This window comes from Dermacentor silvarum, chromosome 1 (assembly GCF_013339745.2).
Source record: "Dermacentor silvarum isolate Dsil-2018 chromosome 1, BIME_Dsil_1.4, whole genome shotgun sequence".
Taxonomy (NCBI): domain Eukaryota; kingdom Metazoa; phylum Arthropoda; class Arachnida; order Ixodida; family Ixodidae; genus Dermacentor; species Dermacentor silvarum.
Genome location: NC_051154.1, coordinates 343,130,179 through 343,143,202, shown reverse-complemented (window position 1 = coordinate 343,143,202; position 13,024 = coordinate 343,130,179). Strand labels below are relative to the sequence as shown.

The 13,024-nt window shown below is 45.8% G+C and overlaps 2 protein-coding genes and 1 pseudogene across 2 annotated transcripts in view; all 3 read right to left on the bottom strand.

Moving 5' to 3' along the window:
* Positions 1-490: 490 nt before the first annotated feature.
* On the bottom strand, positions 491-3,886 carry LOC125942334 (uncharacterized; annotated as a pseudogene).
* A 164-nt stretch (positions 3,887-4,050) lies between these two features.
* LOC119444329 (myb/SANT-like DNA-binding domain-containing protein 1) lies at positions 4,051-7,468 on the bottom strand. The gene is made up of 4 exons (XM_037708743.1): positions 7,233-7,468; positions 6,277-6,418; positions 4,627-5,004; positions 4,051-4,092 (listed from the first exon to the last, which is right to left on the bottom strand). The coding sequence occupies exons 1-4, from the start codon at positions 7,466-7,468 to the stop codon at positions 4,051-4,053; spliced, it is 798 nt and encodes a 265-aa protein (XP_037564671.1).
* A 97-nt stretch (positions 7,469-7,565) lies between these two features.
* Positions 7,566-13,024, bottom strand: part of LOC119444319 (uncharacterized) — a 6,419-nt gene continuing 960 nt past the window's right edge. The window contains exon 2 of the mRNA XM_037708736.1: positions 7,566-7,592. Coding sequence (XP_037564664.1) covers positions 7,566-7,592 — 27 coding nt within the window. The remainder of the gene's footprint in view (positions 7,593-13,024) is intronic.

Below are 13,024 nucleotides of genomic sequence, written 5' to 3'. Positions count from 1 at the left end.
TGATCCAAAACAGCACTGTGGTAGGGCAATATCCTGCTTGATGGTACCACACTCGTCTGCAACACTCGTACGGGCACACCAAGACCATATGTACCCAGCATGTTATGCAAACAGCTTTTCGACATGCTGCACCAGCTCACTCACCCCAGCATGCCAGTTTCTTCAACCTCATAATTGCTTTGACGTTGCTCACGTTGACATTGTCAGACCACTACCACCGTGTCGGGGATTTCGCTACCTGCTCGCCTCTATCGACAGGTTTACCCGTTGGGAAGAAGCAAGGCCACTTCAAGACAGCTCTGCTACCACGGTTGTAGCAGCTTTTGTCACAACATGGGCTGCCAGCTTCGGATGCCCTATCAAAATTGTTATTGACAATTCGAGTCGGCTCTTGCAAGAGCTCGCTCCTGTGCTTGCTCGGTACCAATCAGCTCATCCAATTTTGCTGAAGCAGCCAATCAGTGCACGCCTGAAGGCGAAAGGCAAACTATCGTCGAAGTGGACATTTTAGAATACGGCCCCTGTATGTGCCTCTTGCATGACACACGGCACCAAGTACTCATCAAGTGAAGGGGGGCAAAGATAAAAAAAGTCGCACACTTGACTGCCGTACAGACATGTGTGGCAGTTGGCAAGAAGTGTTGCCACACGGTAAATACGTCCGACTCGCTGACGCGACATTTTTTTATTCTTGTGGAAGTCCACAAAGGCAAACTCTGTGGCAACCTTGCCAAACCCCCACTCCACAGCTTGCCGCACCCTGCTCATCCCCTTATTGAAAATGCCTCGTAAGGTTGCAGGGTGGTGCCTCCAAACGGCTTGTATAGGAGTGGGAGCAAAGGGTAGGCAGGGTCGCCATAAATCACGAACTTGTTGCCCATTGTGACCTTCTCGAGGTTTTCATATAACTTGGTTGCCTTGAGAATGCCTGAAATGGAGTAGTGTTTTTAAGATCCTGCATAAACAGTGGTGATATTTTTACATTCACATAAAACTACACACACAAAAACATATTTCATTATGAAGTGCACCTATATTATATGAAAGTTGCATCATGCAATATTGCAAATAAGTTGAAATATTAAAATTTGGGTTGGCCTGCTATGCTCACAGTCTCACAAAATAAAACTTGCAAAAATGAAGAAACTTTTGTTTCATAAAGCAGAGTATTAAATCCAAATTGGATACTGTGAGCACAGTTGCAAACAATGAATTGCTAAACATGCCTACATTTAATAATCAGGCTGTAATGCACTATGGCTCATGCCACTGCAAAACAACCACGTGTGCTTTATTATGTACGATTATCCCTCATGCAGACATTCAACTGTGGCAGTCGTGCACAATGAAATATGAGCTAGTGCAACAGAGTTCGCACCCTGTTCTACACAACCTGCACACATGAAATATCTATGGCTTCGGCAGTTATCACTATCCAGCAAGTGCATACCAAGAAACTGAACCTCTGCTCTGATGAAAAATAACTGTAGGAGGTAAATTATGTGTGTAAAGCACAAATCGCTAGTGTTGCATGACTGATTTTCAAGGGCAGCCATCCACAACATTTTGATCAACCACTATGAATGCTTTACTGAAAAGCTGTGGCAGCTGTACTGGTTTGAATGAACCCTTGGCTTTTACTGCAGCAGTAGTTATGAGCTAGAAAATAAGCTTGTGCTGTCATGTTAAAGCGGAAGAGCCACAGCAAGGGCCTCCCCTCCATATGAGAGGGCAGGCTGGAGAGATGGAAGCCAACTAAGCATTTATGATGTTCAACTCTACCCCTCAAAACTTTTACCAACTCTCCAGCAATTTTGCTAAACCAGTTAAATTATATGCTGTTAAACAATGTTCCTTCCTAGGTGTAATTTTATACTCCATGTAAAATAAACATATTTTGCACCTGAAACTAAAAATAACTTATGGGATAAGAATCCTAATCAATGCGCGACATTACTTAGCCATCATACTTTGCTATCGTTGTATTATGCCTTCATTCACAGTCATATTGCTTACTGTGTATCATCCTGGGGTAATACATATCTATCTGGTTAATCACCTTCAGTCCTTTCTGAGCGAGCACACTTGCACTCCTTCAGGAGCATAAAATCCTTCCTTGATCGCCTTAAGGTTAAATATTATGGTTATGCTTTACGGTTAAATATACGTAATAATCACACTATTCAAGACAAGAAACAACCTCATTCCACTTCATGTATTTGACAAGGTAAACCTTTATGATTACAATAACACCAGGCCTGCTTTCAATAACAACTTCTTGCTACCAAACCTATGCAGTAACTATGGACAACACACGCCCAAATTTGCAGCTGTAGCATTTTACAATAACTTGCCCAATGATTTAAAACTATGTGCATCCTTTGTTACATTTAAGAAAAAAAACTAATCATGTTTCTAATATGCTGTAGTTTGTGTAGTTGAACAGTTGATAATTCTCATGTTTGCTATTACCATTTTGTTGTACGTGAATTATGTTTAACAGTTGAGCTTACTGATCACCGTTAATTTATGATCACAGTTGCTTACTCACATCTTTTCATGCACCTCAGAACTGGAGGTTCCCTCACAGCCTAGAGTTATGGGACCGCCTCCTGTATATTCAGCCCAATATGTACCACCTTTGTAAATAATAAACCTTCTTTGATTTGAAGACACATTGCAGTTGCAACGTGACATTCTGCTTGGTGCGTTGTTTTGAAGCCAAATGTTAAGCTTGTCAAGGCGTCAATGTGCAGAGGATGCATGTATTTTTGTATGGTCCATCAGCATGTCTGCCAGCAAACGATTACTCCAACAACTATTTTATTCCTGCTGAGAAAAAGTGGCACATTGCTTCACCATGCTATAAGTTTAATTGCTACAGCCAAAGCATGACACACATGTGCAGATATGGTTTCCCAGCATCAAATTTTCCACGACCTGATGCATGTTTCCCTCTTTCTACTTGCACGTCTTTTTAGGTTGTTGCAACCCAGTGGTTGCCTCACTAATTCTCATAGAACAGTGATGGACTATTTTTGCAATTCATGAGCTGGAAAGTAGCTCTTTTTTATGATCTGTCCATGTATTTCAGCTGTCAGGCCAAGCATCTACGGGAAAACTTTCATATCACAAAGATCTGCAATTCTGTAGCTGAGTACAGCAAGCAGTGCACAAGCCAGAAAGAAAACCAATGGGCTCTGCAAATGCCGACAAACTCAGTTCAGGGCTTTTCAGTTATTGTAAGTGAAAGCAGCTACTTCACCATAAAACAAATCAAAAGATTGGCAAATTTGGTGCCAATGTCTGAAGGCATACTCCAAATAAATTAATACACATAGACAATTTCCTCTCAAACGATGGGGGCGAAATTCAACAACCTCTGTGTACTTAGTTTTAGGTGCACGTTAAAAAACCTCAGATTGTCCAAGTTTTCCAGAGTCTGCCACTACAGCGTGCCTCATAATTGGATCGTGGTTTTGGCACGTAAAACCCCATAATTTTTTTTAATTACATGTGCACAGTTCCTCAAGCTTTCAGGTTATGCGCACTTACCCGCATCATGACGCCGCCCCTTGAAAGGCCCATCCAGTTGGCAAATGATTCCATTTGGGCACATCACAGCCTGATACTTTTGCACGTGGTGCCTCTTGTGCCCTGAAAAGTGTTCTTGCTGCTCAACTGTCGGGCGACAAATTTGACGTGCTGTACCGTCTATAAACCCCCAGCAATTGTCCAGCGGGGCACCTTTTGCATGGACAGCCTGAGAAGAAGAAAGGAAAACAGCAGAAAATTGAGTATAGGAGGAAGCTTGAAAAGATATGTTGTCGCATAGAAGTTAAGGGCCGTAAAGCAAGCACACCTTGTCACACCAAGTTGCTCACTTGCAATGGTTACATAATTTGTCCCCCCCCCCCCCCCCCCGCTCTTTTTCTAATGTGCAAGTGGCACCTTTAACACACATCTCTGACATGTTAAAAAGGCTAACACACATGGTGATGCAGCGTAACGGATTTATTTCAGTGAGGTCCTCAAGGAAACTTATCTCTATCATGTATGGTGTGCAGATTTGTGTATGCCATTTGTGTTTACCTGTTATAAGCAGAAGTGGCAAATGAAAGGCCACGTTCATTGAACTTTGGCTGTATTGAGCCTCCCCTAATCAATGCGCCTTCCTTTCACTTCAGTGTGCTTCATATTGCTACAGGCAACCATTCTGCTGAAGGCACAGCCAATTTCACGATCGTGACTGGCTCCATCCAGCCAGTAGCGCAAAGGAGAGAATCTCAATCGAAATTTTCGATCCAGATTGCGCTTGATTTCGACCGAGTGCCAGTTTGACCGAGTTATCAGACGTGCCGCGTTCGTGGGAACAACTTTTCATTTCTCGTAACTCTTAAATTTGCATGTAATTCGGGCCGTTTAATGTTATGCAGGAAAACTAATGACTGCACGAGAGACTAATTATGATGAATCATTAGAAAATGCACAAATAAAACATCCCACTGCATGTCTTTCTTTTTATTACGGAGTGTCGAGTGCCTTCGAATAAAGCTGCGTAATGTTGACACATTTATCGACAGTGCATAATTCGCGTCTGAAGGGAGTTATACCAGTACGACTCACCTTAGAGAAGTTCTCGATGGCGAGCAAGTTCAACCATTGGTGCGTCGTCAGGTCAGCGAGTAGATGGTCGAAGTGGTACTCGATGTGCGCTAACACTGTCGACACCACGCTCGATAGCACAGAGCTGTGCCTATTGAACAGTAGCTCGAGCTCGCACAGACGGTTCGGGTAGGCTAGGCGCCGAAGCGTAATGCAGAGCGCCTCGTTGCCTGAAACACGGACGCGCTGGGCGCTGACGACCTCTTCCGGAATCTGAAGAGTTGATACTAGGTCACGGAAGTCGATCTTCTCAAACCGAAACATGCGGTAGAACACGTCGTTGTCCATCGCCTCCACGTCCAGAAAACCGTGCTCGTTCAAGGTGCGCCGTGGCGCTGGCTCCGGTTGCAAAAGACAAAGATCGTCAATTTCTCTACGCGACAGGGCGTGCAATAGCAAGTCGTCGCTAAGGACGCTGTAGTTTGACATTTGCACTTGAACTCCTCTGTGCCGTGTTCAATGAGAAAAAAACGTCTTAAATAAACTGAACACTAGATTGCACTGCAGAAGCCTAACAGTGTAACCTAACCAAGTTCAACGAACCGTTGCAGTCGCGTTGAGTGAGGATAAGAGTCAGCCAGTTAATCACGGACGCATGCACGCACCTATAAAACATATCAGGCCTATCAAAGCAAAATGAAATACCGCTATTCATAGGTTTACGGCTACTTCTAAAAAAACTTAAAAAATATTAACAAAAATAACTATTTTGTTCTCGGCACGTAGCTGCTTTAGTTTTCAAGGTCTGAATATAAGCCACTATCATCATCGTTACATTACCGTTCCGTATCGAACAACCGCGCAGCTAAATCGTTTTGGGTCGTCGCGGTACGGTAAGACGGAACGGTAATACCGTACCGTATACCGCACTTACCGTACGGTAACTTGGCACTGCTAAAACTCTCTGTTGTAAAACAATAGAATCGGCACCGGTAAAAAAATTGCGTGATATATAGTTATGCTACAGCGCACGCCGCCGTAGAGTGTCCTGTATTTCTATTCTGGGGTAGCACCGCCAACTGGTGGTGAGTGACGGCACTAGGCGCGACGACCGGTTCCATGCGTTCTCGGCGCCAATGGGCAGGCATGAAGTATATAGGAGGCTATGTGTGAACATTCATCTGGTGGTGCTGGAGGTGGCTGGGAGTCTTCTTCGCCCAACGGCCCGTGCTCCATACTATGAATAATCTGAGAAAATGAAAGAGAATACAGCACATGTGAACATGTTTGTAAAGAGATTGTTTGCAATGAGTGTTCTGGTTGTTACCACAGAAGCGAAAAGCAACTACCTGTCGCATGCAGCCTTCACAAGCTGAGTAGGCGTATTACCCGTTTCTATAATAAATATTCTACATATACTCTCGCATCTTGCAGCCACACAATGTTTATGTTGGTACACCATCAAGTGTGAATTCATGTTGACATTCTTACCCAGCCACAACAGCAGTTGTGCATAATGAATTGATAAACAAGTCATGTTTGCCGCATGTGATGCCAACAACGGAACACACTAAATTAGTGTGCCTTCTTCCTGGTAAGTGATACAAAACAAACAGGTCTTTCGTACGCAGGTTGCACAGGATCCCTGCATGCTACAAAATATGTACTTACTATTTCAACAGTGGCGTCTTCGCCACACGTTTCATCAGTGAGGCTGCTGTCGTTCATTGGCAGGCTGCCAAGGAACCTAGAAATGTCCTTGTAAAATCTCCACGTAATGGCTCTTTGTCCGGTCGTCTTTCGGCTGAGGTTCCTGCAAGAAACATATGGCATAATCTTCAGAGAATTGTACTATGTTACTGTTAGTAGGGATGCCAGTACCCTTTCAAAACATGCAGTCCATACGCTATATCTGCCCAACAATGCATTGCAATTATGCTCCTTTCGGCACTTCTGCTATTACAACAGCTTCACGTTCATCTAGTCAAAGTGAAAGCAGCGTTAGCAAATATTTCTAGACGACAGTGCTTTTGAAAAAAGTATGCATTTGCTTGTTTTCTACTTAAACCACGCAGTCGACATGCAAGAATATTTGGCACGAGAAACGCAAAGAATGCAAAAATTCCTTGGGAAAAGTACTAGTACCTAGAGTGCAAAGTCAAAAAAATTCTGCAACCAAGAACTACGCACAGCTGCATTAGGAAGCGTTTGCAAGCCCTGCTGTAGTAAAAGCTCAAATCACTAAGATGTACCACTCTACGAAATCTTAAAAAAATGCATATACAGAATGAAGACACATCGTTTCTAATTAGCGCCGCGTGAAGGGCGCATCGAAAGCATGTTTCTTATCATGTGCCTGTTATAACGCGTGGCGCCCCAGCATAAGTTGCCCAGTCCGAACGGGGGTTCGCCCAACAAAAAATCAAGCGACATTCGCGCCTTTCAGTCTATTATCCACTAACAGCGTACATCGCTGTGTGTGCCATGGCCGGACTAGAGGGGAGACGTGATACGCGTGCACATTGTGCGTGCGTCGCACCTCCCTGTCCGGCTGAGCGTGCGCGCAGCTTAGCAACTAAACAGCATGCACGCGAGGAGTTTGGCCTTGTACGGAAGTGTTCACTTACCGGCACCGGTTTCCCAAATTTTCCATCTTGCTTTTTATTTCTTTCACACTCTTCTCCACCCCTTGCGCACGCAGGCACTCGGCTATGGCGACGTAGACTTTCAGGTTGCGCTTCGTCTTGCGCAAGTCACTGAGGTGGTCCTCCCAGACTTTCAAAAGCGCGCGCGTCTCGTCGTCGCTCCAGTGGGTTTTGTGCTTCTCATTTTCTGCTGACGAAGCTGCCCAGTTGCCTTCCATGGTTGGTGCAAGGGTTAACGCGGCACAACTTCGCATAAAAACAACATGCTGACGGGAATGAACAAGCGTTTCTAAACATGGCCGACAAGAGGTACTGTTAACGCTGATAACTGCTGATAACGTCCTGCCGGAGACCGGAACAAGAATATAATGCACAAACCGCTTCAACTGGCATGCTGTACGTCATAAAATCTTTACAAGACTTATAACTGCAAATAATAAGAACTTTTACCCTAATTCTATTTTGTTTTAATTTATCGTTATTGTAACCTTTTGCCAAGCCCCTGTCGTCGAGATTACACAAGTCGCGCGCGAATGAGTTCGGGAAACTCATTCAATGGGCGAATGCCATTAGCTGTGAATGTCATTCGCAATGCCCGTGTAGAAGCAACAAAAATGGCATTAACACGTAATCTCATTCGCTGCGAATGACATTACACGTGCCGTGTGACAGGGGTATAAGTCGTTTGCATACGCATGCATACACTCAATGTTCGTGTTTGTTTCACCACTTGATAAGCACGGTGACTTGTGTTTTGCATTGAATTAGCGTATACCACAAGCTCGATGATGCTGAAATTATTGTCACTGACGTGTAAAATACACTTGGCGTTTGTTATCGCGTCTTTGGCCACATTTTGTTCAGCGCCGTAAACGATCGCCTTTTTTGATGTTGCCACAGCGAAAAAAAAACTCACCGTCGACAACGATACTCCGTAATGGGGAATTTTGAGCGCAGCTGTTTAGGTGTTTTGAATTCGCGATATATTGTAGCAAATAATTTGATTCTGAATGACTGGGTCCTCTCGGCGTCACTGAGCCGCTGCTGGGGCAGCTCGTCCAGCCGCAGCGGCAGACGAAGCATTTACGCCGGTTGCATAACTCTGTTCAGACAGAAAGTAGTGAACACGGGTACGCGTGGCTCGCGCGGAGCGCCTTCTCTATAGCGGCGGCGCCACCCACGTCAGCGCTTTCTTTACGTGCTCGCCGCAGGCAAGCTGAAGGCCTGGTCGCCGCCAGCACTACGCTTTCCTCCTCACTATTATACCGTACTCTCCTCCTCCGCTTTCCTCCTCATGATTCCGCTGCACCCTCCTCCTCCTCCTTCACTTTCCTCCTCGCGCTCTCTTCGCTCTCGTCGTCTTTCATCTCCCGGTGCGCTCTGCATTTGCTCTTACATCATTCACTGTACTCGTTCGCTCGGTTACGAGGGAGAGGGCCGATGCTCGCCGCCGGAACGGGCGCCAAAGAGCTGCGCTCTAAATGATCATCATCATCAGCCTACATTTATGACCACTGCAGGACGAAGGCCTCTCCCTGCGATCTCTAATTACCCCTGTCTTGGGCTATTTGATTCCAACTTGCGCCTGCAAATTTCCTAATATATATATATATATTATATATATATATATATATATATATATATAGTGAGCCCACGCATTGAGGGAATCTGTGAAAACGAAGCTTTCGGCAATGGTTTGGATGATGGATTGTATTTGGTGTGATGTTGAGAACGAAATTATAAGATTAATGAAAGTGCAGAACATATACCAACATATGCCCCAAGACGTGTTTGCTTGAGTCGTTGTTGTCGTAACTAGCGAGAGGTTAGCACTGCCACTAGCCCAAATTGTGTACTGCTTCGTAGCAGAAGTGCTGAAATGCTGGACGGCTGGTTGCGCAGTGTCATCTTGACGTTGCGGTGCGACTAGCAAGGGCACGTGAACCAAGAAGTGCGAAGCGTTGTGGTGAACGTTGACAGCTGGAACAAGGGTGGCCGGCGCTGGCATCGAGGCACCCCAGCTGGAACTCCTCGCTTGAGGTCATCCGTGTTCAACGAGACCAATGAGTCAATGAGGGCTACGGACGGAGGCATGCCATCGGAGAGCTCTTCCCGGGCGCAATACCTCAACCATACCAGAAAGGGCACGTGAACGCGTCTCCATCTGCTGGAACTGTATGCACATCTCTTCTGATTCTTCACTTCAATGCTTTTGGACGCTTCTCGCTCAGTGCACACTCTGGCATTGATGTTGTTGTTGTTGCCTATCGAACAATAGGTATGCGGCACTTAATAACAGCCGACTTACGTACAGTAATCTTACTGACTACATTTTAACTACCAAGGTTCTCACCACCAGTTCGCGCCACGTGCTTTTTTCGCGACTTTCTGTGCCAATTCCGCATTATACGTAGTTACAACTTAAATCGCGAACAGCATGCCCCAGTCTATCACCATAAATCACGATCTTTTCATTTCCGCCTACACCTCACGACGCATTCTGGGCATGACGCATTCGGGGCAATCTATATTTCTACTTCATTTTTTTATTTTTATTTTTACTCTCGCATCAGGTACATAATCTCGAACTCAGTTATCATCTGTAGGCTCAGCCAACACCACCTAGATAGCACAAGGCCTACGCACTCCGATCATGACGTAATGCTACCTGGCCCGACTGCCATACAATCTAATAGGGATGCTCCCGCATAAGCAACAGTGCCTTTGACGTCACCGCTTTCGTCACGCCATCCTTGGCAATGGAAATTTCCAGCCAGGTAGCATGACGTCATAGATCGGAGTGCGTAGGTCTGTGCTATCTAGCTGGTGTTGGCGCAGCCCTGGCAGACCACGCAGGGCTTGCGGGTTTGATGACGGTGATGGTGAGCTGATGGCGAGCGAACACTGGCGGCAAGAATGCGTTTAGAACCGGTAAGAACAGACTGAGCGCTAGCGTGGCCGTTCATTTGCCTGCGCCCGCACTCCCGGAAATCAATTACTGCCGCCTAAAACCGCTGAAAACAGTGGTTCATATGTGCATGCTCCTTCGTCGTCGAGAGTGAGACCTCGACAGGGGTCCGTGTTGAATAACGTTCTTTCTCTCTCTCCTTCATCGTTGTGTGTATCTTTCTGTAATACTTTGCGCAGTTTTCGCGCACTTTGTGTGCGCGTTTAATTTCACAATGTAAGCGTTTTATCTGTTTAAATAACAGACGCGTGCCCAGTATGTCGTTCGCAGTAGGTCGATAACTTTTGGTGTGTTTCATAGAAAGGTAATTAGAATAACCGTGATTAGATTGGAAGCAATACGTGTTGCTCGAAGGAGGGTCTTTATTGGTAAAGTGCTGCGGCCTGTGTCTATCTCTGAAAACGTTGCCCGTGGTATCGGGGCGTAGGAGGAGGAGGAATAAACATTTATTTCGGAACCAGCACTTTAAGAAGGCCGGGCCTAAGCCTCCCATGAGGGGACGTCGAGGGTTTGCGTCGACGCCGCCTCACGGGCGTGCTGGGTCGCCCAGGATTTTTTTATTTATGTGCCGAAGTGAACGTGAACCTTTTTCAATGTCCTAGAGGACTCAACGATCAATAAATGAAATAAAGTAGCTTTCCGAGGTAGTGGCGAGGGTCATTGAGCGCCTTATAGAAACAGGGAATGTAGTCACAAAAATATATGCGATTACATGGCGTTGAAATGTGTATTACCAAAGTACTTGTACTAAAACGATGGAACAGCCCAAAAAAAAGCTGGTCGCTTTAACGTGTGAGAAAGAGTCGAAGAAATCATAAATTCAGTTTATTAAGGAATGCAATGCACTTGACGGCGTATGTTGTGGTATATATCTCTAAACCTTTTCTCGTTTCTTTGCGTAAGTTCCGCAGAGTACATAGCCGATGACCGGTGCATCATTAGCGGGAGTACAGATCAGCGTGTCGAGCCGGAATTGTATTTGAAAAGAACACCGCGAATCCACAGGTTGTTGGTAAGCGAAGCTGCAGATATGTTGCGCCTAATGTAGGGCTACTTGTCGAACACCGATCCCATGATGTGCGCTCATTACGCACATTGCTCTTCAAAGTGATACATGACACAAACACACGTATGAATAGAGTTTACAAAACCTGTAATTTTGTTTATTACTTTGAAATGACTGCTATAACTGCTTCGTGGTCGCTATGATACACACTGTTGTTTCGCGTTGTTATTGACAAATGTGTTTGGCCAAAGTTAAATCGATGCGTGACCCGTGTACGGTAGTTGGTTGACTAGGATCTTTGAAGTAACCGAGGCGAAAACTCTCCCCCGAAGTTGGTGAACCACTGCTTGGTTTCCGGTTTAGAGATGTCTACGTTAATGTATCCGACAACGACCCCCGGCGAGGGATTTGCGGCAACGTACGTACGTTGATCAACGCGGTAGTGCGCGCGCCTCGTCATCAATCATGTGGCTTGACGGCTTTTTTTTATTTGTGCGTTTCGTATTTGCAACGACAGCTTTCACGAAGTGGCTGAACCACTGCTTTGTTTCCGGTTTTGCTGACGACGTACGGACGCGACGTTTTTCCGGATCCTAGCCAAGATAGCTTCGTTGTACAACCGGAGCTGAATCGCCATATTTAGCTGAGCCGCACCAAACTGATATTAATCCGAATAGCGTTCATGGAATTGTCAGACCAATTTTTTTTTTCCGGCTGTCCAAGTTTTCAAACCAAAATATGGGCCGATCCCGAAAACAGTACAGCCTAATTAAATGTTGCCCATGTGCTGAGGGTATGTATCGCCCTTCAATGAACATCAGGGACCAACTTGGATCAGTGTGTATGTGCCACTGGTGTGCGCGGACTTCGTGGCGGCACTGCTAGATGGCGCAGCGTGTCCACATGGAAGGGCGAGAGAGGTGCCCGGATGCAATGCACGCCTGATACGCGAGGCGCATGCTCCGTCTGTTCGCATAATTACATAGTCACCGTGGATGAGTTCTGGCCGAATTATTTGGAACTGAACCCAAATCCTAACTTTTTAGGTCAAGAAGTTCCGAGTCGGTTCGACTAGAGGTTCAGCCCGGATAATTGCTGAAATTCTATCGTGCATGTCATTGGGTTGACGAGAGCAACGACGCCTGTTGGTTTAATTAGGCGCCGAGTGCTGCCTCGGGAGCAGTCACGTGACCTTCCACAGTGACCTCAGTGGCAGTCACCTTCTGCATGTGGTTTGTTCGATTGTACGCTATGGTCGGCACGCACTGTCTAGACAGAGTGACGCCGATGCTGCCTTGTTGTAGAGGATATGAGTACTGCTTGTGCTCGCGGCACCTGTTGTGTTGTGGAGCGCGCTGGTAGCGCCGGCCTCCTGTACGCTCACCGCAGTTTTTACTGTACTCAATGCTGTTAATTCTTCAGCGCGATTGGGGCTTCGTGGAATTTCTACAGGTCATGCGCAAATGCTAGCAAAAAAAACGCATATCCAACGCACATGCTAGAATCTATGTGAATCGAATATAGAAAATCGGTTAAATTATATACGATAAAACTAATTGCGAGGCGTACCATTTTGTTTATTAACGCGATAGCGTTAAGGGCCCCGTATCGGAGAAAATCCGGCGTCGATGTCGGCGTAAGCATCGGCGTCTAGCGGAATAATCATGCCAAACGACACATCCCGAACCACCCCGACCGGGCGGGCCCTTCGCGTGGCGCAAGGCGTTAGTGAACAACAATTGAATTTCTCAAAGTAAAATCCGTCAGAAAAATCGTAAAGTACGACTTAACCACAACCTA